Source organism: Phocoena phocoena, chromosome 1 (genome assembly GCF_963924675.1).
Source record: "Phocoena phocoena chromosome 1, mPhoPho1.1, whole genome shotgun sequence".
Lineage (NCBI taxonomy): Eukaryota > Metazoa > Chordata > Mammalia > Artiodactyla > Phocoenidae > Phocoena > Phocoena phocoena.
The window spans coordinates 17,898,287-17,923,998 of record NC_089219.1 but is presented as its reverse complement, the minus strand read 5'-3'; the positions used below and the strand labels follow the sequence as shown (position 1 = coordinate 17,923,998).

The window sequence follows — 25,712 nt, the reverse complement described above, 5'->3', positions numbered from 1 at the left end:
TGCTGTTTGAATAGCAACCACACTTAATCTGCGTAGACTGATTCTCTTTCTGAAGTGTGTGGTGGGGGGAGAGAGAGCTAAAGCTTCTGCCACGCCCACCCAAGCCATCCCTTGGGCGCTGCCCCTGGTACAGATCCTTTTTTCTACTTCTTTTCTAGCTGTTTTCATTGCTTATCAATAATTCTTCTCTCTTAGGTCTTAACTGGCTTGAGACTTAAATCCCTCGTCTTTTTTAAAGCCAGTTTTAAAAAGCTATCATTTTATTACTTCTTCATCTGAATTCTAGCCTTCTAGCTCCCTAGGAGGATGGAGGTAGGGGTAGATTCTGTATCCGTATGTATGTTATGTGGTTGGTGGTGGAGGTGCGGAAATTGGATTAAAGGGACCAACAGGGCTTCCCTGGTGGCGCAGTGGTTGAGAGTCCGCCTGCCGATGCAGGGGACACGGGTTCGTGCCCCAGTCCGGGAAGATCCCACATGCCGCAGAGCGGCTGGGCCCGTGAGCCATGGCCTCTGAGCCTGCATGTCCGGAGCCTGTGCTCCTCAACGGGAGAGGCCACAACAGTGAGAGGCCCGCGTATTGCCAAAAAAAAAAAGGGACCAACAGCCTGGGAAGGAGGTCACAGGGTGGTCAGTGGGATATGTAAGAGAGGGATGGGCGGTTGTGATGAAAGGAGGGGTATAGTGTGAGTGTAAGATGATGTACAAAAGCTTTAGTTTTGCCACTAGCTTAGAAGCCATTTTTCTGTTCTTCCTCAGGACTGGGATGGACAGAAGTTTGACCCAGATCTTCCACCTTCATTTACTCTTCTCCAATGTTAGGGGTAAGATTCAATGGGTTAGGAGGCTTTTCAGCCCTCCTAGAGAAGGTTTATTATAAAACCAGGGGTAAAGTTTGCAGACAGGCTCTGTTTTTGTTCTAAATGATATTGAGTAGTTCAGGACTGTTTTGAGGACCAAGTCTAGAAGGCACCCCAGTGAGAATCAGCATGATGACTTGGCTTTTTGTAGTTGGACAGACTTGGGTTTAAACCCTGACTGTCACTTACTCCCAAGCTGTGAGACCTTGGAAAAGTCACTTGACTTGTTGAAATTTAGATACTTCATCTATAAGGGGGTAACATTATTGTGTTATTGTCTGGTGTAAAACATAAAACATATTGCCCAGGGTGTGGTGGATACTTCACAGATGTTTGGTTTTATTATGTTTTTCCTTACACATATTCCAGAACATCTTATTTTTAGTAGAATCCCAGCTTTAGCCCTAAGCAATTGTGTGACTCAGCCTTTCCAAGCTTTAGTTTCCTTCCTTAAAATGAGGGCATTTAACTAGTTGATTTCTGAGATCCTTCCTGAATGTAAGCTGTCATATGAATTTTTAGACTGTTGGGGAATGTATAGGTCTGTTAATTTCAGGAACAACAATGTAGTCTATCCTGGGAGCATATCATCCAGTAGGAAAGGGGAAGTCTCCTAGAGCCAAACTCCCTCTCTCCCCTGAGGAGAGAGATAGCCAGCTTCCTTCAGAGTCAGGATCTGCACGCAGATTCTCCCTTATCTCTTTCTGACACTGCAGTGTATGTGAAGGTCTTTGGGAGAGGCCTTTGGGTCAGCCCAGTCTTGGTGCAATTCACGTTTTACCTATCTTTTCCCTTCTGTTTATATTCTCTCCAGGTCAAGAGGCAACTGCCATTAAAAGATAGTGAGTGACTGTTGCCAAGACAACAAGCATCAGGGGAGCAGCCAGAAGCATTGACAGAAAGCCTAAATTACCTAAATGGTAAGTATGTTGTACAGTGTTGTAGAGCCACACTGACAGGATTGGGTGGTTTCTGAAGTCTCTACAATTTTACCACCATTACATGAGAGGGAGGAAAGTCAGTATTTGTTGATGACCTATTCTGAACCAAATACTGTGTTAAGTACCTCACATGTTTTCTCATTCAATCCACCCAGCCAACCTTCCGAAATAGGCCTAGCTACCATTTACTGAACACTTACTATATGCTAGGCATAGTCCTGTTCGACAGACATTATCTCCCTTAATATTTACACCAGCACTGTGAGGTCAGTGCTGTTATTTTCACCACAAGGAAGTGAGCTTAGAGAGGTTAAATGACTTCTCCAAGTTCATACAAGTAGTAGCTGGTAGGACTAGATTTTAAACCTGGGTTATTTTCATTGCACTATAATGCTTCTCTTTTGTGAAAGTTACTTTTTGGTTGAGGCAGTGACTGACAGCTAGTTCCTTTTCCTAGCCCTTTCCGGATTGTGTATGCCAGTATCTTATTGGTGTTGTTGACTGAGGCAGTGGAGAGTACTAATGAAATAGAAGAAACTAGAGCAGTGAGTGGCCAGAGGACCTAGTGGTCTTGGTCACCAGCGGTAGCTGTTTAATAGTTAGAACAAGGTTCTCTGGGAAGGAAGAGCAATGGGGCAACCAGAGAATGAGTCTGGGAAATAGGTTCTAGGCGTAGGAGTGACTGGACATAGGAAAGGAATCTTAGCAAGACCTCTCACTCTCATGGGAACCCCTCCTGGAAACAGGCATAGTTTGGGACAGGCTCTTCTTGAGGGAGTGGGAAACTTTGAGGCAAATTCTTGCCCTGTTCGTTGGTTCAGGATTCTCGTTCTGTTCCTTTCCCTGGAGCGTTTTTCCTACCCCAGGGAACTGGGTAGATAATGAAATTCATTTTTGGTTGGGTGGGGTGGCAGCCAGTATTCATTTGTTCATTGATCTTTCTGAGGGTACTTAAGTCTCTCTTTATTGGAGCACCAATGTTTTTTTCAATACACTTGGTGAATTTGGGAGGGGGCAGTAATCATTTTCATCAACAAAATTTATTACACATACCTCTTATACATAGAGTGTTTTGCTATATACTGGGACTTATGTTCTGATGGTACCACTTACCACGTGGCTAGCACAGTTCTTGGAGCTAAGTGTCCAGCCTTAAACAAAACAGGAAAAAAATCCTTGTTCTCAAGGATTATATTCTAATGGGTAGAAATATTTTAAAAAATGAATAGCTAGGTATAAATAAATAAGTAGGTAAATAAACAACACCCATAGGTGATAGTTGCTCAGAAGAACCAACAGCAGGGTAAGGTGGTAATAGGGAGTGATGGGGAGCTGAGAGATTGTTACTTTATGTAAGGTCATCAGGGAAGGCCTCTGATGAGGTGATATTTTAAGCCAAGATCTGAAAGAAGTGAGGAACACACCCAGGGAAATACCTGGGAGAAAAGCATCCCAGGCAGAGGGAACAGCAAATGTAAAAGCCCTGAGGTATGAGTGTGACTTGTTCTGTCCAAGTCCCGACAGGGCCGCCAGTGTGCTGGAGTGGAGTTAGTCGGGAAAGAGCAGTAGGGGATGAGAGCAGAGAAGTAATGGGACTCAGATCACCTAGGGCCTGAGAGCCGGGGGTAAGACCTTTGGAGTGGATTTTATTTATTTAAAAAAATATTTGTTTGTTTGCTGCATTGGGTCTCAGTTCCAGCACACAGGATCTTTTGTTGTGGTGCGCAGGCTCTTCGTCGCAGTGTGTGGGCTTCTCTCCACTTGTGGCGCATGGGCTTCTCTCTAGTTGTGGCACGCTGGCTCCAGAGCTCATGGGCTCTGTAGTTGTGGTGTGTGGGCTTAGTTGCCCTGCGACATGTGGGATCTTAATTCCCTGACCAGGGATCGAACCAGCGTCCCCTGCATTGCAAGACGGATTCTTAACCACTGGACCACCAGGGAAGTCCCTGGAGTGCATTTTATTCTGAGCGAGATGGGACCCACTGGGGAGGGGACAGCAGAGGAGAGACATGATTTGACTTACGTTTTAAAAGGCTTATACTCTGTTTGCTCTTGGGGAACAGACTGTGGAAGGTGGGGTAAAGTGGGCATCGGCGGAAGCAGGGAGACCAGGTAGGAAGCTTTTGCCTTCGTTAGGGCAGGGATGATGGTGGCTCAGACTAGGGTGGCAGTGCTGTGTAGCCAGAAAGGAATGGTTTCTGGACATATTTTTTTTGAAGGCAGAGTCAAATTCTAATTCTCTCTGTAGAGATGTTTGATTTATTTGGAGTTAACCTCTAGGTCACATGGGCTTGAGGGTATCATTGGAAACTTGACAGTGATCTCTGGTAAAATTCTAAACCTGATTGAGCAAAGGATAAGAACACAGGGATGACCGTAGAAATCACTAAGAGTAACTCAAGCTAACTGATAATTTTTTTTTCTTTAAGTTTTGCTGTGATTTTACTTAAATTGTAAAATCAGTACAAGTTTGTTATTGAAATATTAGAAAACAAAGGAAAAAAATCATACCATCCAGGGGTAATTACTATCTATATAGCACTTTGATGTATATTAGGGCAATTCATTTTTGAAAAGGTTCCTAGGCTGGGGAATCAGGAATATGCTACAAAGGTAATATGTCTTAAGTGCTAAAATTAGGTATTTAACATTTTCTCATGTGATCCCAAGACAAAGAAAATTTGGGGCTGGCTCGCATGCAAAGGATATACAAGTACTGATTAATGGATTGATGTTTCTCTAGAGGGGTTGTTTTTAGTGGCATTCTGGAGGGCTGTTCTTGGTTATATTTTGCTTAACAACTTGAAAATCAATTTGGATGAAGATACAGAAGAGACATGCCTGTTAGATTAATAGTGAGTGAATGCTTATAAACTGGAAGGTGTAGAAAATACTTAGACAATTGAAACTATTGATTGAAACTAACTTTCAAGTTGAAATGAAAAAAAAAAGGTAAATAATGTAAGCTTAAGATGGACCAATCAACCAAAAATATTAAACGAAAAATTTCAGATATAAACAATTGATAAGTTTTGAATTGCATGCTCTTCTGAGTAGCGTGATGAAATCTTGCTCCGTCCTCTTGTCCAGTTGACCCTTGAACAACGTGGGTTTGAACTGTGTGGGTCCATTTATATGTGGATGTTTTCCTATAGTAAGTACTACAGTACAGCACGATCTGCAGTTGGTTGGATCTACGGATGCAGAGCTCAGGATACAGAGGAACTGCATGTATGGAGGAACTGCCTCTATGAAGGGCCAAGTGTAAGTTATACATGGATTTTGAGTGCTCGGAAGGTCGTTGCCCCTAACCCTAACATTGTTCAAGGGTTAACTGTATAGGAGAAAACATAATACATATAGGGTTCTGTACTGTGTGTGGTTTCAGGCATCCACCAGGGGTCTTGAAACATATCCCCCGTGGGTAAGGGGGGATACTCTATCTAGAGGTTTTAGGGCTGTGCACTTTTTGTTGGGGGAGGGCCTGTTTGAAAAGGCTTCAGAAAACTGTAATGACAGATGATCACCGTCAGAATGGTGCAGGGGAGGCTTGGAAGGAAGAGGAAAAGGGAGAAAGGGGGAATTCTAAACTTGGTCCTCAAATATTACCACCTCAGCCTCTGCAGTTGCTGTGAGATTTCAAGGGCTTCTCTGTTGCACTCAACCATATCAGTTACCTGCTCTGCTCCTCCCCTTGTGCCTGTCGTGTCAGTACTGCTGAGTTACTTAAAGTTCCCCAAATGCAGCATTGTTTTGTTTGCCTGCCCTCCCTTCCTTCCTCCCTGTAAACAATTACTTTATACCCTTTATGTACCACTGTTCAAAGTGCTGGAGAGACAGCAGTAAAAAAACAGCTGCAAATACAAAAAAACATTTCTGATCTCATAGATCTTACAATCTAGTAAAAAGAGTCACACGGTAAATAAATTCTCAAGCAATTAGGGGGTAAAATGTGCTAAGAAGAAACAAGTAGAATATCTTACCTTAGAGCTGTCTGAAGATGAAATGAGCTGCCTTGGGAGGAAATGAGTACCCTTCCTGTCATTGAATAGGAGCTGAATGACTACTTGCTAGATAATTTCTTCATTGAGTGGGAAGTTGGATCAGATGATCTCTAAATCCTTTCCAACCTGGAGAATCTCTACATACTAGTTGGGCTCCCAGCCCTGAGGTTTGCATATCTAAAATACATGAATTTGTGATTCTGGGAAAAATCTTTTTAAGTCCAGAAATTAAATAGAAACACTCAAGAAGTGCTGGTGAGATGTGGACAGCTGAAGGTTTTAAGACAGGTAACTAGAAATTGTCAGGAGGAAGCTGCTTTAAAATAGTTTTCCCGTTTTCCTTTAGATGAGGGACTGGCAAACTGTGGTCCACAGGCCCACTGCCTTTCTTTTTGCGGTACGCGGGCCTCTCACTGTTGTGGCCTCTCCCATTGCGGAGCACAGGCTCCGGACGCGCAGGCTCAGCGGCCATGGCTCACGGGCCCAGCCGCCCCGCGGCATGTGGGATCTTCCCGGACCAGGGCACGAACCTGTGTCCCCTGCATCGGCAGGCGGACTCTCAACCACTGCACCACCAGGGAAGCCCTCCACTGCCTATTTTTGTAAATAAAGTTTAGTTGAAACACAGCCGTGTCATTTGCTTATGTATTGTGTGTGGCTGCTTCACACTACAGTGGCAGAGTTGAGTAGTTGGGACAGAGACCTTAGGCCTTACAAAGCCTAAAATATTTGCTATCAAACTAAGTTGTATACTTATATGGATACTATCAAACTTTACAGAAAAAGTTTGCTGATCCCCTACTTTAAGTGACTGTTGGGAACAGGAAGTGAATCATGGCAGCTGTGTTGGGGGAAAGGGCAGGGCAAGTTTGATTCTGTACTATTTCAGACCTTCCTGGCCCACTAGGACAGGAAAAAGAACCAGCCTCCAAAATGCTGGATAGGGCCACTTGGAACTGGGTTCAAGACCTTTGGCAGAAAGGAGGTCTGAATGAGAGACAGTGATGTATCTTTCTAGTATGAGTTGGAACTGAGTTAGACACTGGTATGTGTGTTGGGCGGGGGGAGGAAGTTGGCATTAAAGAATGGACTACTCGTCCCTTTCTTCACTTTCCCATGATTTCTGAGGCTTAATATAAACAATTTCCTTCCCACACCCCACTCTTGGGTACAATTAATCACTTCTTCTGAGCTTCTAGTGCACGTACATCAGGTGGTGAAATGTACTAAGTGAAAAGAAGCAGGGTAAGAGGACAGGGAGCAGAAGAGTGGGTGCTATGTTTTGTGAGATGGTCAGGGAGGCCTCTTTTTTTCTATATATATATTATTTTTATTTCTCACTTATACCTCAATGAAGCTGTTATAAAACATATAATAAAAATATTAGGAAATAAATCCAGCAACATATAAAAACATAATAACACATAATCAAGTTTGGTTTATCCTGTGAATGCAAGGTTGGTTTAACATTTCAAAGAATCACTTTAATTCACAATATTAATTGAATAAAGGAGAAAATCAACATGATCATTTAAGTTGATGCAAAAGAAAACCATTGTGTAAAATTCCACACCCTACCTGATTAAAAAGAAAAAAAAAATCAGCTAATTAGAAATGAAGAGGTACGTCCTCAAGCTGATGAATGACATTTACCAGAAAACCTCTAGTAAACATTATAAGTAACATTGAAATACTGAATCCTTCCCCCACCCAAGGTCAGTAGCAAAGCAGTATGTCCACTCTCATCATTTTACTTCAACATTGTATTTGGGGAAAATAAATGTCTCACAGTTTGGAAAGGAAAAGGCTAAATAGTCATTATTTGCAGAAGACATACCATATATGTAGAAAATCTAAAGGAATCTGCAACAGTTACTAGAAATGATAAGTGATTTTAGCAATATCACCTAATATAGTTAATGTTTTTTTTTCAGGTGCACATATTTATTTTTAAAATAAATGTATTTGTTTTTATTTATTTATTTTTGGCTGCATTGGGTCTTCGTTGCTGCGCGTGGGCTTTCTCTAGTTGCAGTGAGCGGGGGTTACTCTTCGTTGCGGTGCATGGGCTTCTCATTGTGGTGGCTTCTCGTTGTGGAGCATGGGCTCTAGGAGCACGGGCTTCAGTAGTTGTGGCATGTGGGCTCAGTAGTTGTGGCTTGTGGGCTGTACAGCGCAGGCTCAGTAGTTGTGGCGCACGGGCCTATTTCCTCCGCGGCATGTGGGATCCTCCCGGACCAGGACTCGAACTCATGTCCCCTGCATTGGCAGGCAGATTCTTAACCACTGCGCCACCAGGGAAGCCAGGGAGCCCTCTTTATTCTTTTTTTTTTGCGGTACGCGGGCCTCTCACTGTTGTGGCCCCTCCCGTTGCGGAGCACAGGCTCCGGACACATAGGCTCAGCGGCCATGGCTCACGGGCCCAGCCGCTCCGCGGCATGTGGGATCTTCCCGGACCGGGGCACAAACCCGTGTCCCCTGCATCGGCAGGTGGACTCTCAACCACTGCGCCACCAGGGAAGCCCCTCTTTATTCTTATTTTATAATTGGTTCTAGCTTTCTGATTCTTGAAGGCAAGGGTTGGGTCTTAATGATCTCTCTCTAGCACTTGGCAAAATGCTGGGTGCATTACAGATGTTCCATAGATGTCTACTAAATGAATGCATTTTACCTGGATAAACATACTTGATGGGGAGTGCAGGAAGACTGGAAAGAGAGGCATCTGTCTCTTCCCTTTGTGGATGGTCCTGGAGGTAGCAAAGCATTTCTTTCTCTGGCTGTGCTTAGGGCCAAAAGGTCAGAGATAAGTGAAACTCTAACCTCATTTTTGATCCATTTCCTTATTTATTACCCTGGGTAGAAGGGCTGATTTTAGTGAGTCTCTCTTTTGAGGAGGATTCTGCCTAGTGAAACTTACCTTAGGTATGCACAGGGCTTTTCAAAGAGCTTTTGCTGACTTTAACTTTTGCTGTGAGGTAGGTGGGGTTGATATTCTTTTATTTTTTCAGAGGAAGGGTCTGAGACATGAAGAAGATCAATGACTTGGCCAAACAGGATAGCATTCTTAAAGGAATATGGTATTTGGAACTAGTCTTGGGTTCACCATCTGGCTGTCGTTACTAGCTGTGTGACCTTGGGCAAGTTTGAGGGTACCGATCCCATAAGGTTATTGTGAAGGCTGAGTAGAATAATAGTAATAGCTACTGTTTGTTGTGACTTATGTGCAAGGCATTCTGCTGAGTGCTTTACATGCCGGGGGATTACATATTGTCTTTGTATGGATGAGAAAACCTCAGAGAAGTAATTTGTTCAAGTAGATAGTTTGGGATTCCTAGAGAAAGCATGTATAGTAAGTACTTACTATATTGTCTGTAGTATAGTCATGCTCAATTTGGGGTTGTCCTTTATTTGTTCCCTTTATACCTTTCTGTTTTTATTGGTCTATATATAATCAGAATGCCTCACTTTGTAAAAATGCTCAAGAATTTGTAGGGAAGTGCTTTTACACAATGGGAAGAGTCCTGGGTAGAGTCAGGAGACTAAAGTCCTTGGCTTTGCTAAGTTGCTGGAGAAATATTGAGTCTCAGTTCCTTCATTTTTAAAATAAAGGGATCGGGCCAAACAGGCAGTTTTATTTTAAATAAAAGCGGTAGAACACTTTCGTGAGTCATGTGGGGGAAGACCAATATGTTAAGAAGCTGAAATCAGTTGCTTTGGTTGACTGAGTGAGAGAGGGAACCGGACTCGGCCTGCTCAGACCTTCACCCCTGCTCTCTTTTCGCAGGTGACTCTGGAAGGGGTTTGTTCAGTCTGGTTTGAAAGTCAGTGGACTAAATGATCTTTTAGCTGTGTTTTGGCTATGAAATCCCATTCTAAGGAGTGGAAGAAGATCCAGAAATATTTTCTGCTTCAACACTTCCTCCAATAATTAGAACCTCTATGAGTGGTGTGGTTTTCTGGTATTTATGTCATATTTCCATGGCATAGACCTGAAAGCCAGATGGGTCATTGTCCAACGGGAGAAGCACTGTGCAAGTGGCTTGAGGCTTGGGACGAGACCTTTCAGAGCATTACCACGGGACCTGATATCTGTGCTGGCTGTATCTGTTATTGTTAGTTGTTTTCTCCATTTGTAATCCATGAGTAAGTAGCTCCTCGACATCATTTTTATTATTTTCTGTTAATGGTTAGTGCCAAAGGGCTGACCAGCCATTTAATAGTTAGGGGGCTCATTTAGCCCTATTCATTCATCGAATTTTAAACATTAATTTATGTGCTAGGCTTCCTGCTGGGTGCTGAGAATACAGTGGTGAAAAAGAAACAAGTTGGAGAGATAAAATGAATAAATAAAACTTGAATACATTGTGATAAGTGCTGTGATGGGACCAATACAGCAGACTAAAGCGCAAGAAAGAGGCACCCTGATCTAGCCTGGGGTTTCAGGAAGGAGGTGCTCCAGGAGCTTCCAGGAGGAGGTACTGCCTAAGGTGGGATTTGAAAAACTGAAAAGGAAGTATTATCAAGCTAGTGAAGGCCTGGAGGTGGGAGAGAGCGCAAGGTTTGTGGAAGAACGTCGAGAGTGAAGAGCTACGCGGAGTTTGAAGACGAGGCTGAAGGGGTAGGCAGGGCGGATCGTTAGGACTTCACGTGCCGTGTGGGGAGTGTAGGCTTTGTCCTGAGCAATAAAGGCCCTTTAAAGGATTTTGAGCAGTGGCCAGTGATAACTCTCTTCTCTATATATTTCAGTAAGTATTTGCTGTATATTCAGTGAGTTTCACTTTTTCATTCCTTGTGCTACCCTGGTTGATTCATATCAGAGTCTTGAACAGAACATATAAAATTGGCACTAAAAGCCAAATGAATAAAAAAGCAGTGTAATTCCTGGACTCTGCTAATTCAGAAATATCATTTATAGATGGGGCTGTACTTAAGTTTAACATTTTCCTCTCTGAGAAAGAGATTTGTTTATGTAGTATAAATAAGACTTGTTGAGGAGAATGTCTGTTTGGGGTAAGCTGTTTTTTGTTTTTTTTTTTTAAAACAACTTAAGATATAATTTATGTATCATAAAGTTCCTCTCTTTAAAGTATACAATTTAATGACTGTCTAGCATACTTACGAGGATAAGCTGTTTTTTTTTTTTTTTTTTTTTTTTTTTTGGTACGCGGGCCTCTCACCGTTGTGGCCTCTCCCGCCGCAGAGCACAGGCTCCGGACGCGCAGGCTCAGCGGCCATGGCTCACGGGCCCAGCCGCTCTGCGGCATGTGGGATCTTCCCGGACCGGGGCACGAACCCGAGTCCCCTGCATCGGCAGGCGGACTCTCAACCACTGCGCCACCGGGGAAGCCCGATAAGCTGTTTTAAAGCTCTTTGTATTATAGAAGCATCATATATCATTTGTCCTCCAATAACTGCTGTGCCAGTACAGATCTTTTGTATCTACTCATTTAAAAGTGGTTTATGGCTCCTACTTTTAGTTCAGTCCCCCATCCCCTCCACCCTGTGTATAAAATTGGTAGTTAAGGGGCTTCCCTGGTGGCGCAGTGGTTGAGAGTCCGCCTGCCGATGCAGGGGACACGGGTTCATGCCCCGGTCCGGGAAGATCCCACATGCCGCGGAGCGGCTGGGCCCGTGAGCCATAGCCACTGAGCCTGCGTGTCCAGAGCCGGTGCTCCGCAACGGGAAAGGCCACAACAGTGAGAGGCCCGCGTACCGCAAAAAAAAAAAAAAAAAAAAAAAAAAAATTGGTAGTTAAGAATTGTTTTTTGTTTTACTGTACCACTAGGTAAAAGGCCAAAAACAAGGTTTTTTTTGCATGTAGGAAAAGGAGATGGGAATAAGGGAAATGATTTCTTTCTTATAAAAAATATATAGATGTAGGGTTTTTTTTTCCTCTCCATTTTTGGGAATAAAGAAGCCTGTAAGCTGGAAAAAGGAGAAGGGGAGACCAAAGGAGGCACAGGTGAGAAGACAGAGAAAGACAATACCCAGGGAAGCCGAGTGGTGGAGAGGGAAGAATAGTCAGGGAGCTGGGCGATGGAGAGGCTGGGAGGGAGGCAGGCCCTGTGATTTCCAACGCTGCGGAGGCCTTGGTGTTTTTTAAAAGCTGAGCATGGGCTCCACCTGGTGGCTCTAGGCTTTAAGTGCAATTGATGGAGGAGATCTTGGGGTTGGAGAGAAGTGGCATTTAGCATCTCCTCAAATCCTGCTTAAGGTTGTTTCTCTTTTGCCCTGAGCTTTCTCATGGGATCATTGTTGAGTCCATTTTTCTCTCAAATGGAGGCTGTTTTTCTCTTATGGCTCAGACCTTGTTCCCTCCATCCTTTCTCCTAGGTTTAAATCTAATACCAGACTGCATCACCCAGTGCCCTTATTGTTGCTGTCATATTGAACCCCAGGGTCACCGCCTCTCATTTCTCGATGACTATAGTTTCTTGTTTAATGTCACAATTTGCAGCACTAGTCCTGTTAATTTGTGGGCTTTCAATGTACAATTCAGGAATCCTTGCAACACCTTTGCCTCTCAGTATTTCTCTCTTCCAGTGATCTCACCCCTCTCTGTAGCTGGCATTCCCAGAATCGTACTTTAGTTTTTTAACTTTCAAAAAGTTAAGACTACTTTTTTGGAGCAGTTTTCGATTCACAGCAGAATTGAGGGGAAGGTACAGCAATATCCCATATACCCCCTGTCCACTTCCCTCCTCAGTTTCCCCCCCATTATCTCCCATGTACGTTTGTTACAGCTGATGAACCTCCATACACATCATGTTCACCCAAAGTCCATAGTTTGCATTCGGGTTCACTCTTGGTGTTGTACATCCTGTGAGTTTGGACAAATGTATAATGACATGTATCCACCATTATAGTATCATACAGAGTAGTTTTACTGCCCTGAAAATCCTCTGTGCTCTGCCTATTCATACCTCAGTTCTTGACATTATCAATTACTGCAACTCCTTGATAATTTCAATTCCCTGAGATCCCTCTCTGATTACCGTCTCCTATCTTTTCAAGCTCATTCCTCCTAGTACCCTGACTCCAACAATCCTTTAGTCCTCATTGGTACCTTCAATTTATTGGTCCTGTTACATTTTCACTGTTCTTCACATGTTCTTGATGTTCGTGTTTCTCTTTACTGAAGCTCCCTTGTGCACACCTATAATTTCCTCACTCTTTTCTTGCTTTGTTACATTTGCAAACTTCCAACCCTGTTTTCAGTCCAATTCTTTCTCTCTGTGCCTTCACCTGGTCAGCAGAACAAGACTGAATATAAAAATACAACCTTGCTGATTGGTTTCACTTTAAATCATAACCATGAATTTCAGGTGGGCCCTTAATGTTGCCTGGCAATCATTCTATTTTCCATTCACCTAGATGACCATTTCTGAAACCTGTACTACTGTACCCCCTGCCCTTGTCATCATTTTAAGATGATGATCTTGCTTTCTACTTCAGTGAAAAAGCAAAAACAGAAGAGAACTTTATTAGACTACTACCACCACACCTTCCTTCCTACCTACCCACTAACACTTGTACCCATATACTCTGCCTTCCTGCCTCTTATAGATGAACTATCTGTGCTTTTTTGTTGTTTTTGTAATATTATTTTTAAAAATTTGTCTTACTGAAGTATAGCTGATTTACAATGTTGTGTTAGTTTCTGATGTACAGCAAAGTGATTCAGTTATATATATATATGGTTTATTACAGGATATTGAATATAGTTCCCTGTGCTATACAGTCGGACTTTGTTGTTTATCCATTCTGTATATAATATTTTGCATTTTACCTGTGCTGCTATTGCTACGTCATATGGCTGAGTATGTTTAGTTTTTTAAGAAACCACCAAACTGTCTTCTAAAAGTGGCTGTACCATTTTGCATCTTCACTAGCAAGGAGAGTTCCTGTGGTTCACATCCTTACTAGCATTTGGTGTAGTGGTAACTTTAAATTTGCATTTCCCTGATGACAGGTGATGTTGGAGCATCTTTTCATAAGCTTATTTGCCACCTGTAGGTCTTCTTTAGTGAAGTGTCTGTTAAGGTATTCAGCCCATTTTAAAATCAGATTTTCTTATTGTTATCAGACGTGTCCTTTGCAAGTTTTTTTTCCTTCAGTCTGTGGCTTGTCTTCTCATTCTCTTGACATTGTCTTTTGCAGAGCAGTTTTTAATTTTAATGAAGTTCATTTTATCGATTACTCCTTTCATGAATTGTACCTTTGGTGTTGTATCTAAGAAGTCACAGCCAAACCCAGGGTCACTAGGTATTCTCCTTAGGATATCTTCTAGGTGTTTTATAGTTTTATGTATTACATTTAGGGCTGTGACCCATTTCAAGTTAGTGTTTGTGAAGGATGTAAGGTCTGTGTCGATATTGATAGTTTTGCACGTGAATGTCCAATTTGTTCTAGCACCATTTGTTGAAAAGACTGTCTTTCTGTTGTATTGCCCTTGCTTCTTTGTCAAAGATCAGGTGACCATATTTCTGTGGGTCTATTTCTGGGCTCTCTGTTCTGTTCCATTAATCTATTTGTCTTTTCTCTCACCAGTATCACACAGTCTTGAATATTGCAGCTTTTATAGTGAGTCTTGAAGTTGGGTAGCATCAGTTCTCCAACTCTGTTGTTCTCCTTCAATATAGCATTGGCTGTACTGGGTCTTTTGCCTCTCCATGCAAATTTTAGAATCCATTTGGCTATATCCACAAAATAACTTGCTGGGATTTTGATTGAGATTGCATTGAATCTAGAGGTCAAATTGGGAAGAACTGAATTTGGATAATATTGAATGTTAGAATCCACAAACATGGAATATCTTTTTATTTATTTAGTTCTTCATCAGAGTTTTGTGGTTTTCTTCATATAGATCTTGTACATATTGTGAGATTTATACCTGTGTATTTCATTTTAGGAGGTGCTAATACAAAGGGTATTGTGTTTTCAATTTTGAATTCCACGCGTTCATTGCTGGTATATACAGGAACTTGATTGACTTTTGTATGTTAACCTTATATCCTGCAACCTTGCTATAGTTATAATTGCTTATTAGTTCCAGTTTTTTTGTTGATTCATTTAGATTTTCTACATAAGACAGTCATATCATCTGTGAACAAAGACAGTTTTATTTCTTCTTTCCCAATCAGTATACCTTTTCTTCTCTTTTCCTGTCTTACTGTGTTAGCTAGGACTTCAGTAAATTTTGAGAAGCTGTGATAGGAGGGGACATCCTTGCCTTGTTCTTGATCTTAGCGAGAAAGCTTTGGACTTCCCACAATTAGGTATGATGTTATCTGTAGGGTTTTTTGTAGATGTGAGGAAGTTCCCCTCTGTTCCTACTTTGCTGAGAGTTTTTATTATGAATGGTTATTGAATTTTGTCAAGTGCTTTTTTGCATCTATTAATATGATCATGTGATTTTTCTTCTTTAACCTGTCAGTGTGGTGGATTTCATTTATTGATTTTTGAATACTGAACCAGCCCTGCATACCTGGGACAAATCATGCTTAGTTGTGGTGTATAATTATTTTTATACAGTGTTGGATTTCATTTACTAATATTTCATTAAGGATTTTTGTATCTGTGTTCATGAGAGATATTGGGCTGTAGTTTTCTTTTCTTGTAATGTCTTTGCTTTTGTTGTTAATGTAATGCTGGCATCAAAGGACAAGTTAGGAAGTATTCCCTTTGCTTCTCTTTTTGGAAGAGGTTGTAGATACTTGGTATAATTTCTTGGTATAATTTCATCAGTGAAATGATGGGCCTGGCGCTTTCTGTTTTGCAAGGTTATTAAATATTGATTCAATTTATTTAATAGATACAGGTCTATTAAGATTGTATTTTTCTTCTTGTGTGAGTTTTGGTAGATTGTGTCTTTCAAGAATTGATTTCATCTAAGCTATCAAGTTTGTGTGCATCGAGTTATGCATAATATTCCTTTATTATCCTTTTAGGGTCCATGGGATCTGTAGTGATGTCCCTCTTTCTTTTTTTAAAAAAATATTTATTTATTTGGTTGTGCCAGGTCTTAGCTGTGGCAGGTGGGCTCCTTAGTTGTGGCAGGTGGGCTCCTTAGTTGTGGCATGCGAACTCTTAGTTGCGGCATGCACGTGGGATCTAGTTCCCTGACCAGGGATCAAACCTGGGCCCCCTGCATTGGGTTATTAGTAATTTGTGTTTTCTCTCTTTTTTTTTTTTCTTAGTTAGCCTGGCAAGAGGCTGATTGATTTTATTGATATTTTCAAAGAACCAGCTTTTGGTTTCATTGATTTTTTTTCTCTATTGATTTTGTTTTCAGTTTTATTGATTTCTACTCTAATTTTTATTATTTCTTTTCTTCAGTTTACTCTGGTTTTAATTTGCTCTTCTTTTTTCTAGTTCCCTAAGATAGGAGTTTATTGATTGTAGATCTTCATTCTTTACTAATATATTCATTCAGTGCTATAAATTTGCCTCTAAGCATTGCATTTGCTACACCCCACGACTTTTGATAAAGTTGTATTTCATTCTCATTTGGTTCAAAATACTTAAAACATTTCTCTTGAGATTTCTTCTTTGACCCATGTTTAATCTCCACATATTTTGGAATTCCAGCTATCTTTCTGGTACTGATTTCTAGTTCCATTCCATTGTGGTCTGGGAGTAGACATTGTATAATTTCTTTTAAACTTGTTTGGGTGTGTTTTATGACCCAGAATGTAGTCTGTCTTGGTGAATGTTCCATGTGAACTTGAGAAGAATATTTATTTTGTTGTTGGATGAAATAGTCTATAGATGTCCATTATATCCAGTTGATTGATGGTGTTGCTGAGTTCAGCTATGTCCTTACTGATTTTCTGCCTGCTGGATCTGTCCATTTATCATAGAGAGGTGTTGAATTCTCCAACTATAGTAATTGATTTATCTATTTCTCCTTGCAGTTCAATCAGTTTTTGCCTCACATATTTTGATGCACATACACATTAAGGACTGTTGTCTTCTTGGAGAATTGACCCCTTTATCATTATGTTATAGCCCCCTTTCCCCTTGATAACATTCCTTGTTCTAAAATCTGCTATCTGAAATTAATGTAGCTACTCCAGCTTTCTTTTGATTAGTGTTAGATGGTATATCTTTCTTGATCCCTTTACTTTTAATCTATATATGGCTTTATTAAAATTTAAAGTGGGTTTTAAAAAAATTTTTATTTATTTATTTTTGGCTGCATTGGGTCTTCGTTGCTGCACCTGGGCTTTCTCTAGTCGTGTGAGTGGGGGCTACTCTTCACCGTGGTGCGCAGGCTTCTCACTGCGGTGGCTTCTCTTATTGCGGAGCATGGGCTGTAGGCGTGTGGGCTTCAGTAGTTGTGGCATTATTGCTATTATTATTTTGAAAAATTATCTGTTAGATAAGAATAGGAACAATTAAAAATTTTATTTTACTTGGACTTATTCCTTCTCTAATGCTCGTCCTTTTTTTTATGTGTTCTGAGTTTTTGACCTATATCATTTTCCTTCTTACTGAAGAACTTCTTTTAACATTTTTTGTAGGGTGGGTCAACTGGCAACAGATCCCCTCAATTTTTATTTGTCCTAGAAAGTCTTTACTTCTCCTTCACTTTTGGAATTGACTTTTTTTAAATTTATTTTTTATTTTTGGCTGTGTTGGGTCTTAGTTGCAGCATGCGGGATCTTCGTTGCGGCATGTGGGATCTTTTGTTGTGGTGCATGGGTTCTCTCTAGTTGTGGTGCATGGGGTTTTCTCTTTCTAGTTGTGGTACACAGGCTCCAGAGCACATGGGCTTTGCAGTTGTGGCATGTGAGCTCCAGAGTGCATGGGCTCTGTAGTTTGCAGCACGCAGGCCCTCTAGTTGAGGCACACGGGCTCAGTAGTTGTGGCGCGTGGGCTTAGTTGCCCTGTGGCATGTGGGATCTTAGTTCCCAACCAGGGATCAAACCCGCATCTCCTGCGTTGGAAGGTGGATTCTTTACCACTGGACCACCAGGGAAGTCCCTCTCCTTCACTTTTGAAGGATAATTTTGTAGGGTACAGCAGTCTACATTGGTGGTGTTTTTCTCTCAACATTTAAAATATTTCACTCTACTGTCTTGTCACTTGCATGATTTCTGAGAAGTCAGATGTTAATTCTTATCTTTGTTCCTCTGTAGGTAATGTGTTTATTCCTCTGGGTTCTTTTAGGATTTTTCCTTTATCTTTGATTTTCTGTAGTGTGAATATGATATGCCTTGGTGTTTTTGTTTTTGTTTTTAGCATTTATCCTGCTTGGTGTTCTGAGCTTCCTGAATCTGTGGTTTGGTGCTGACATTAATTTGGGGAAATTCTGTCATTATTTGCTTCAAATTTTTCTTCTCTTCCTTTCTTCTTCTGGTATTCCTGTTACACATGTGTTACACTTCTTGTAGTTATCCCACACTTCTTGTAGTTATCCCACACTTCTTGTAGTTATCCCACACTTCTTGGATATTCTGTTCCATTTTTTTGCAGTCATTCTTTCTCTTTGCTTTTCAGGTTTAGAAGTTTCTACTGACATATCCTCAAGCTCAGAGATTCTTTACCAGCTGTGTCTAGTTTACTAATGAGACAAAGGCATTTTTCATTTCTCTTGGTGTTTTTGATCTCTAACGTTTCTTTTTGATTCTTTTCTGTAATTTCTGTTTCTTTTCTTACATTACCCATATGACCTTGCATGTTGTCTAATTTTTCCATTAGAGTCTTTAGCATATTAATCATAGTCATTTTGAATTTCTGTCTGAATTCTAACAGCTCTTCCATATCTGAGTCCGGTTCTGATGCTTGCTCTGTTTCTTTAAACTGTGTTTTTGTCTTTTAGTATGCCTTGTAATTTTTTGTTGAAAGCTGGACATGATGTCCTGGGTAAAAATAACTTAGGCAAGTAGGCCTTTAGTGATGTTGTGGTATAGTGTTGGGGAAGGGGAAGTATCCTGTTGTCCCATGATCAGGTCTCAGTGTTTTAGTAAGCCTGGGCCCCTGGGCTATGAATATCACAAGTACTTCTCAATGTCAGGTCCTACGTGCCACCCCTCTCCCTACCCCATCCCCTAGGTGGTACAGGATGGCTGGAGTTGGGCATATTCCTTCCACCATGTAGAAAGTTAGAGGTAGCTGGAGTTGGGTATTTTCCTTCCCCCAGGTTAGTTAGGCTCGGATAAGACTCTAATAGGTTAGACCCTGGTTTCAAAATGGTTAATTTACACTCCTCCAGCTGGAAGCATGAGGGGATTTTTCCCCATCTTCACTGTGGGAACCTGGTACAGCTCCTGGAGGTAAAGCTCACAAAATGTGGTGCATCCCCCACCTAAGACTGAGACAGCCTCTGTTGTTTTTGACTCCCAAAGTTGTCCACCCTGAGCCTCGAGAAGTTTGTCAGTTGCAGTTTAGGTTTTCCTACCCTGGTATTAGTTCCTGTGAAGGTTTCTACTCCTGCATTTCTGCTCTGGTAAATTGTGTTCTCTGTATCCACTTGTCTGTTTAACTTTGGGGGAAGCAATTTTCTCTGTAACCTCAGTTCTCTGATGGATCTAAGAAGAGTTGCTGATTTTGTTTGTTCAGCTTTTTACATGTTAGGAAGAGGTGATGACTTTAGAAGCTCCTTACATGCTGGACCAGAAACTGAAAGTATGCCCTACCATCTCTATGTATTTTACTTCTTTTGTGCCTTAATGTTTTTAAAAATTATTTTTTATTTTGGCAAAAAATGCATAACATAAAATGTATCATCTTAACCATTTTTAAATGTACACTTTTTTAGTAGTGTTAAGTATATATACACACTGTTGTCCAACCAATCTCTGGAACATTTTTTATCTTGCAGAACTGAAAGATAAAAATGGTTCTATACCCACTGAACAACAAGTCCATATTTCCTCTTTCCCTCAGCCTCTGGCCATCACCATTCTACTTTGTTTTTATGAATTTGACTACTCCAGGTACCTCATATAAGTGAAATCATATAGTATTTGTCTTTTGTGACTGGATTATTTCACTTAGTACAACGTCCTCAAGGTGCATCCATGTTGAAGCGTCAGAATTTCCTTCCTTTTTAAGATTGAATAACATTTCATTGTATGTATAAACCACATTTTGTGTATCCATTCATCCACTGATGGACATTTAGGTTGCTTCCACCTTTTGGCTCTTGTGAAAATGCTGCTATGAACATAGGTATGGGGACTTCCCTGGCGGTCCAGTGGTTAGGACTCTGCGCTTCCACTGCAAGGGGCCTGGGTTTGATCCCTGGTTGGGGAAGTAAGATCCCGCAAGCTGCACAGTGTGGCCAAAAGAAAAAAAAAAAAAACAGGTGTGCAAACATCCCTCTGAGATCATTCTTTCATTTTTTGGATATATATCCAGAAGTGGAATTGCTGGGTCATATGATAATTAGTTTTTAATTTTTTGAATTAAAAACTAATTATGTTTTTCCATAGTAGCTATAGCATTTTCCCACCAACAGTGTACAAGGGTTCCAGTTATCCACATCTGTACACTTTTTGTTTTTTCCATAGTAGCTATAGCATTTTCCCACCAACAGTGTACAAGGGTTCCAGTTATCCACATCTGTACACTTTTTGTTTTTTGATAGTAGTCCTTGGATATCATCTTTGGAGAAATGTCTATTCAAGTCCTTTTCCCATTTTTTTTTTTTTTTTCCTTTTCCCATTTTTAAATCAGGTTCTTTTTCGCTGTTAAGTTGTAGAAGTTCTTTATATATTCTGCTTATTAATGCCTTATCAGATATATGATTAATATCTATTCTTAACAAGGTCTAACGTTAGTTATAATAACACTATCCTCTTCGCAAAGAATATAACATTCTAAGAACACTTGAATTCTGATTTCTCTCTTTATGATTTACATGTTATTACTGTTTAGTGTTTCAGTTCCACTTTGGGGAGAAGGAGCAGGATAAAACCAATCCCTAATTGATTTTTATTGTTTAACTGAATCAATCAGTGCTTGTCTGGGTTAATTTCTTTTCCTTCTTGCATCTAATGCCTTCTTTAAATGATCAGTTTCTGTATTCTGAAGTACGTCTATCAATAGTTTTTTCAGTGATAAACACTTAAATTTTTATTTTCCTTTTATTTGTTCTTAAAGTGTTTCTGACTAATTATATCTTTCTTTCATAGTTTCTCTTGGTATTTACTTCTAGGAGATTTACTTCTAGGTTAGTTATTTTCTCTTATAACTTTTAAAGATGTTATCATGTCTTTTTTTTTTTTTTGTTATCATGTCTTTTATCTTCTTGGTGTCCACTTAAAAGTTTCTGCTGAGAATCCAGTTCAGTTGTTATTTCTTCATAGACTATTTGCTCCCCCCCCCCCCTTACTGCTTTTAAAATATCTTGTGGTATTCTGCTGTATCCTTATGATGCTTCTAGGTGCAGATTTTATTTTTATCCTTCTTGGGTTGGACTTTTGCTTCCTGAATATTGAACAGTTGGTCATGTAAATGAGGCATTTTTCTGCGTCTTTTTGCCATGCTGCCATTGGTGGCATTCTTCATTAGGGTGAAACTAGGCATCAGCCGTAAAGAACCAGTGTTTTCCTGCAGGTTTAGTCAAATTCAGTCATTCAACAAATTTCAACACCTGCCATGTTCTAGGCACAAGAATTACATATGGGAACTCTTTACAACTGGGAGTTGAAGTAGAGGTTTTAGATTTGCTTCCTGACATGCTTTCTGCTTTTCTTCTGTAGACTGATAATGGTCTCGAGCTGCCAAAGAAGGTTGTGGATGCCAAGAGAAAGGTAACCGTTTCTCATCCCCTCGAGTGGAATTGGGTGCCTCTAGGAGCCCACATTGGCTGGCAGTAGACATGGCTGAATTTACAAGCTACAAGGATACTGCTTCCAGCCGCCACCTGCGGTTTAAGTTACAGAGTCTAAGCCGCCGTCTTGATGAGTTGGAGGAAGCCACTAAAAACCTCCAGAAAGCAGAGGATGAGCTCCTGGATCTCCAGGACAAGGTGATTCAGGCGGAAGGCAGCAACTCCAGCATGTTGGCTGAGATTGAAGTGCTGCGTCAGCGAGTGCTGAGAATCGAAGGCAAAGATGAGGAAATTAAGAGAGCAGAGGATCTCTGTCAGCAGATGAAGGAGAAACTTGAGGAGGAGGAAAACCTCACCCGGGAGCTAAAATCTGAGATTGAGCGGCTTCAGAAACGAATGGCTGAACTGGAGAAGCTAGAGGAGGCCTTTAGCAGGAGTAAGAATGACTGTACCCAACTGTGTTTGAGCCTGAATGAGGAGAGAAACCTGACAAAGAAAATCTCCTCTGAGCTGGAAATGCTCAGGGTCAAAGTGAAAGAACTAGAATCTTCTGAGGACCGGCTGGATAAAACTGAGCAGAGTTTAGTGTCAGAGTTAGAAAAGCTGAAATCATTAACTCTGACCTTTGTAAGTGAGAGAAAATACTTGAATGAAAAGGAGAAAGAAAACGAGAAACTGATAAAAGAGCTCACTCAAAAATTGGAGCAGAACAAAAAAATGAACCGAGATTATACAAGGAATGCTTCTAACCTTCTGGAAAGGAATGACCTACGAATTGAGGATGGTATCTCTTCCACACTGCCATCCAAAGAATCAAGAAGGAAGGGAACTCTGGACTATCTAAAGCAGGTAGAGAATGAAACAAGAAACAAATCAGAAAATGAAAAGAACCGAAATCAGGAAGACAACAAAGTAAAAGACCTTAACCAAGAGATTGAGAAACTTAAGACACAAATCAAACATTTTGAATCTTTGGAGGAAGAGCTTAAGAAAATGAGGGCCAAAAATAATGACCTTCAGGATAATTACTTAAGTGAACAAAATAAAAACAAACTCTTAGCCAGCCAGCTGGAGGAGATAAAGCTACAAATCAAGAAACAGAAAGAACTAGAGAACGGGGAGGTAGAAGGGGAAGATGCTTTCCTGTCCAGCAAAGGCAGGCACGAGAGGACTAAGTTTGGAGGGCATGGGAATGAGGCACCTGTGTCCAAGCAGACACCCCGGGAACTGTCCCCTCAGCATAAGCGGGAAAGGCACCGAAACAGGGAATTTGTTCTCAACAATGAAAACTATCCTCTGAGCAACAGGCAGGTTTCCTCTCCCAGCTTTACCAACAGGAGGGCAGCCAAAGCTTCCAACACAGGGGCAGGTGCAGACAGTACGACTCAGGAGACAAAGAGAACTGAAGATCGACTCGCATCTGTCTCCTCTCAGAGTGAAGGGAAGAAGTCCAGGGAACAGCCGTCAGTGCTTAGCCGCTACCCGCCAGCTGCCCAGGAGCACAATAAAGTTTGGAAGGGCACTCCCAAGCCAGGTACTGAGAGTGGGCTGAAGGGGAAAGTAGAGAAGACGACACGAACATTTAGTGATACCACCCATGGATCTGTTCCCAATGACATATCAGGGAGAGGTGACAAGGCTTCTGACACCTCCACCGAGGCCCTCTTTGGCAAGAGGGGGCAGGTGCCTGGCAATGGAAGTCAAATAACTCAGGCTGCAGACTCTGGCAGTTCTAAGGCCGTGGGAGCTCTGGCAACATCTAGAAGATCTTCCTCAGAAGGGCTCTCTAAGGGGAAAAAGGCTGCCAACGGCCCAGAGGCTGATACCAGTTTCCCAAATTCCAAGGCTCCACCTTTATCAAAGTATCCTTATAGCTCCAGAAGCCAAGAGAACATCTTTCAGGGCTTTTCAACCCCCAATAAAGAAGGAGTTGATCAACCCATAGCAGTTGTGATGGAAGACAGTAGTCAGCATGAGGCCCTGAGATGTCGAGTCATCAAATCCAGTGGCAGAGAGAAGCCAGACTCAGATGACGATATGGACATGGTGTCTCTTGTTACTGCCAAATTGGTAAGCACAACCATTACTCCAGAGCCCAAGCAACAGCCCAACTCTAGAGAAAAGGCCAAATCCCGAGCGGGACTTAGAACCTCCCTCTTTGAGAATGATAAAGATGTGGGAACAGAAAATGAATCTGGGAAACCTGTCAGAGCCTCCACCAATGCCATGGAGCCCCCAGAGGCCAATGGTGCCGGGGTAAAAAGCCAGCGGCCCTTTAGCCCCAGAGAGGCCTTGCGATCTAGAGCCATCATCAAACCTGTCATCATTGATAAGGATGTGAAAAAAGTCATGGGAGGATCTGGAACCGAGGCCACATTGGAAAAACAGAAGTCTACTTCCAAACCAGGGCCAAACAAAGTGACAAGCAGTATAACTATCTACCCCTCTGACAGCAGCAGCCCGAGAGCTGCTCTAGGCGAGGCCCTGCGGGAGAGGCACACATCCACCAGCAACATCCAGGTTGGGCCACCAGAGCTCATGTCGGTTAGTAACCATGTCAGCTCCCCCTTTGAGCTCTCCATTCACAAACATGACATCACCCTGCAGTTCACAGAAGCTGAAAGAATGGGAGATGGGGCCCCGAAGAACAGGCCAGAAACGGTGGTCTCTCGGAGCAGCATTATAATCAAGCCATCAGATCCTGTGGAGAGGAATAGCCATGCACCCACAGCGGAGACAATCAGGTGGAAAAGCCATAGTGGCCCTTTAGAAGTGGGCTCGTCAGATGCCAGACACGTTACTGTGAGAAATGCCTGGAAGAGTAGGCGAGACTTGAACTCTTTAGAAGACCCCCCAACTCGAATAGGTAAAAATGTGGAATCTACCAACACGTACATCCAGAGATCTTCCACAGACTATTCAGACCTTGAACAGCCCAGCTCATACCTTGTTGAGCAGGGCACTCGAAGGGTAGGCAACTCAGGGGATGCCCCTGAGCTCTCCTCCAGAAGAACCCAAAGCAGCCTCACCGTGTCAGAGGTGCTCACTCGTCGGAATCGGGTAGGAGATACTGTCACGGCTGAAGCCTGGAACCACTTGGCAGGCATGGTAAGTCCCACTTCTTTCCCTCTCTCCTGTTCTCCTTCCACTTTCCCCTTTTCTCCTTTCCTTTCTTTTTTGTTCCCCTCTGCCCTGGCCTGTGTGACTCAGGATTATGGAGACTGGGGCTGAGAAACACTGAATAGAACTGGGTAGTTCAGAGAACTGTTGAAAATAATGTGGATTTGGCCTTAAAGAAGAATGAAGTACCTTGAAGAAGGTATTTGGCAGAGAGCAGCATGAATTTCCAAAATCTTTTCCCCAATTTGTCTCTTTCATTTTGCCTTCACATATGAAGGCTACAGAAAAGGAGAGAGATGTGGCCTCTGTTCTCTTGGTTTGCCAGGGTCGCCAAAGGAGCTCCCCTTATAGCCCCACAGAGCAGTACCTAGAAGCACAAGAATCAGCTGCAGCTGCTGGGAGGTTCCGGGGTAAAGGAGGAAGCACAGTGGCTTTCTGTAGAGCAGAGATGGAGCCAAGGAAATGAGTTCTTTGGCTGCCTCAGTTTAGGCAATCTTTGCCAGCTGCTGGCATGTAGGGGCGGAGGAGAGCTGGGGCTTACACTGGGCCTACTTGGATAAGCGTCATGCCCGAGCATCCCTTTTTGTCCCAGACACCTATGTAGCCCATTATGTCATCAGGCTGAGGGCAGGGCTGGTTCAGTGTGGCTTGTTACTGGGTAGACAAATCTAGAATCTCTCCTTATATGAGGGTCAGAGTGCCAGCGCAACATATGAAGGGGAAGCCCCCAGGAGTGTCTTTTAGATGTGAGTCCTGTGATGAAGAAAGATGTTTTTGACCTGGAGATTGTTCCCTTCTTTTATTATTTGTTTAAATATTTATTTTTGGCTGCGCCAGGTCTTAGTTGCAGCACGCGGGACCTTTCGTTGCGGTGTGTGGGCTTCTCTCTAGTTGAGGCGCGCGGGCTCTAGAGCATGCAGGCTTAGTTGCCCCATGGCATGTGGGATCTTAGTTCCCCAACCAGGGATCGAACCTGCGCCTCCTGCATTGGAAGGCAGATTCTT

General features: G+C 42.1%; 1 protein-coding gene across 1 annotated transcript in view; it reads left to right on the top strand.

The window, feature by feature from the left end:
* Positions 1-25,712, top strand: part of LUZP1 (leucine zipper protein 1) — a 77,529-nt gene that overhangs the window by 50,739 nt on the left and 1,078 nt on the right. The window contains exons 2-3 of the mRNA XM_065891923.1: positions 1,674-1,779; positions 21,518-24,696. Coding sequence (XP_065747995.1) covers positions 21,637-24,696 — 3,060 coding nt within the window. The 5' untranslated portion in view covers positions 1,674-1,779; positions 21,518-21,636. The remainder of the gene's footprint in view (positions 1-1,673; positions 1,780-21,517; positions 24,697-25,712) is intronic.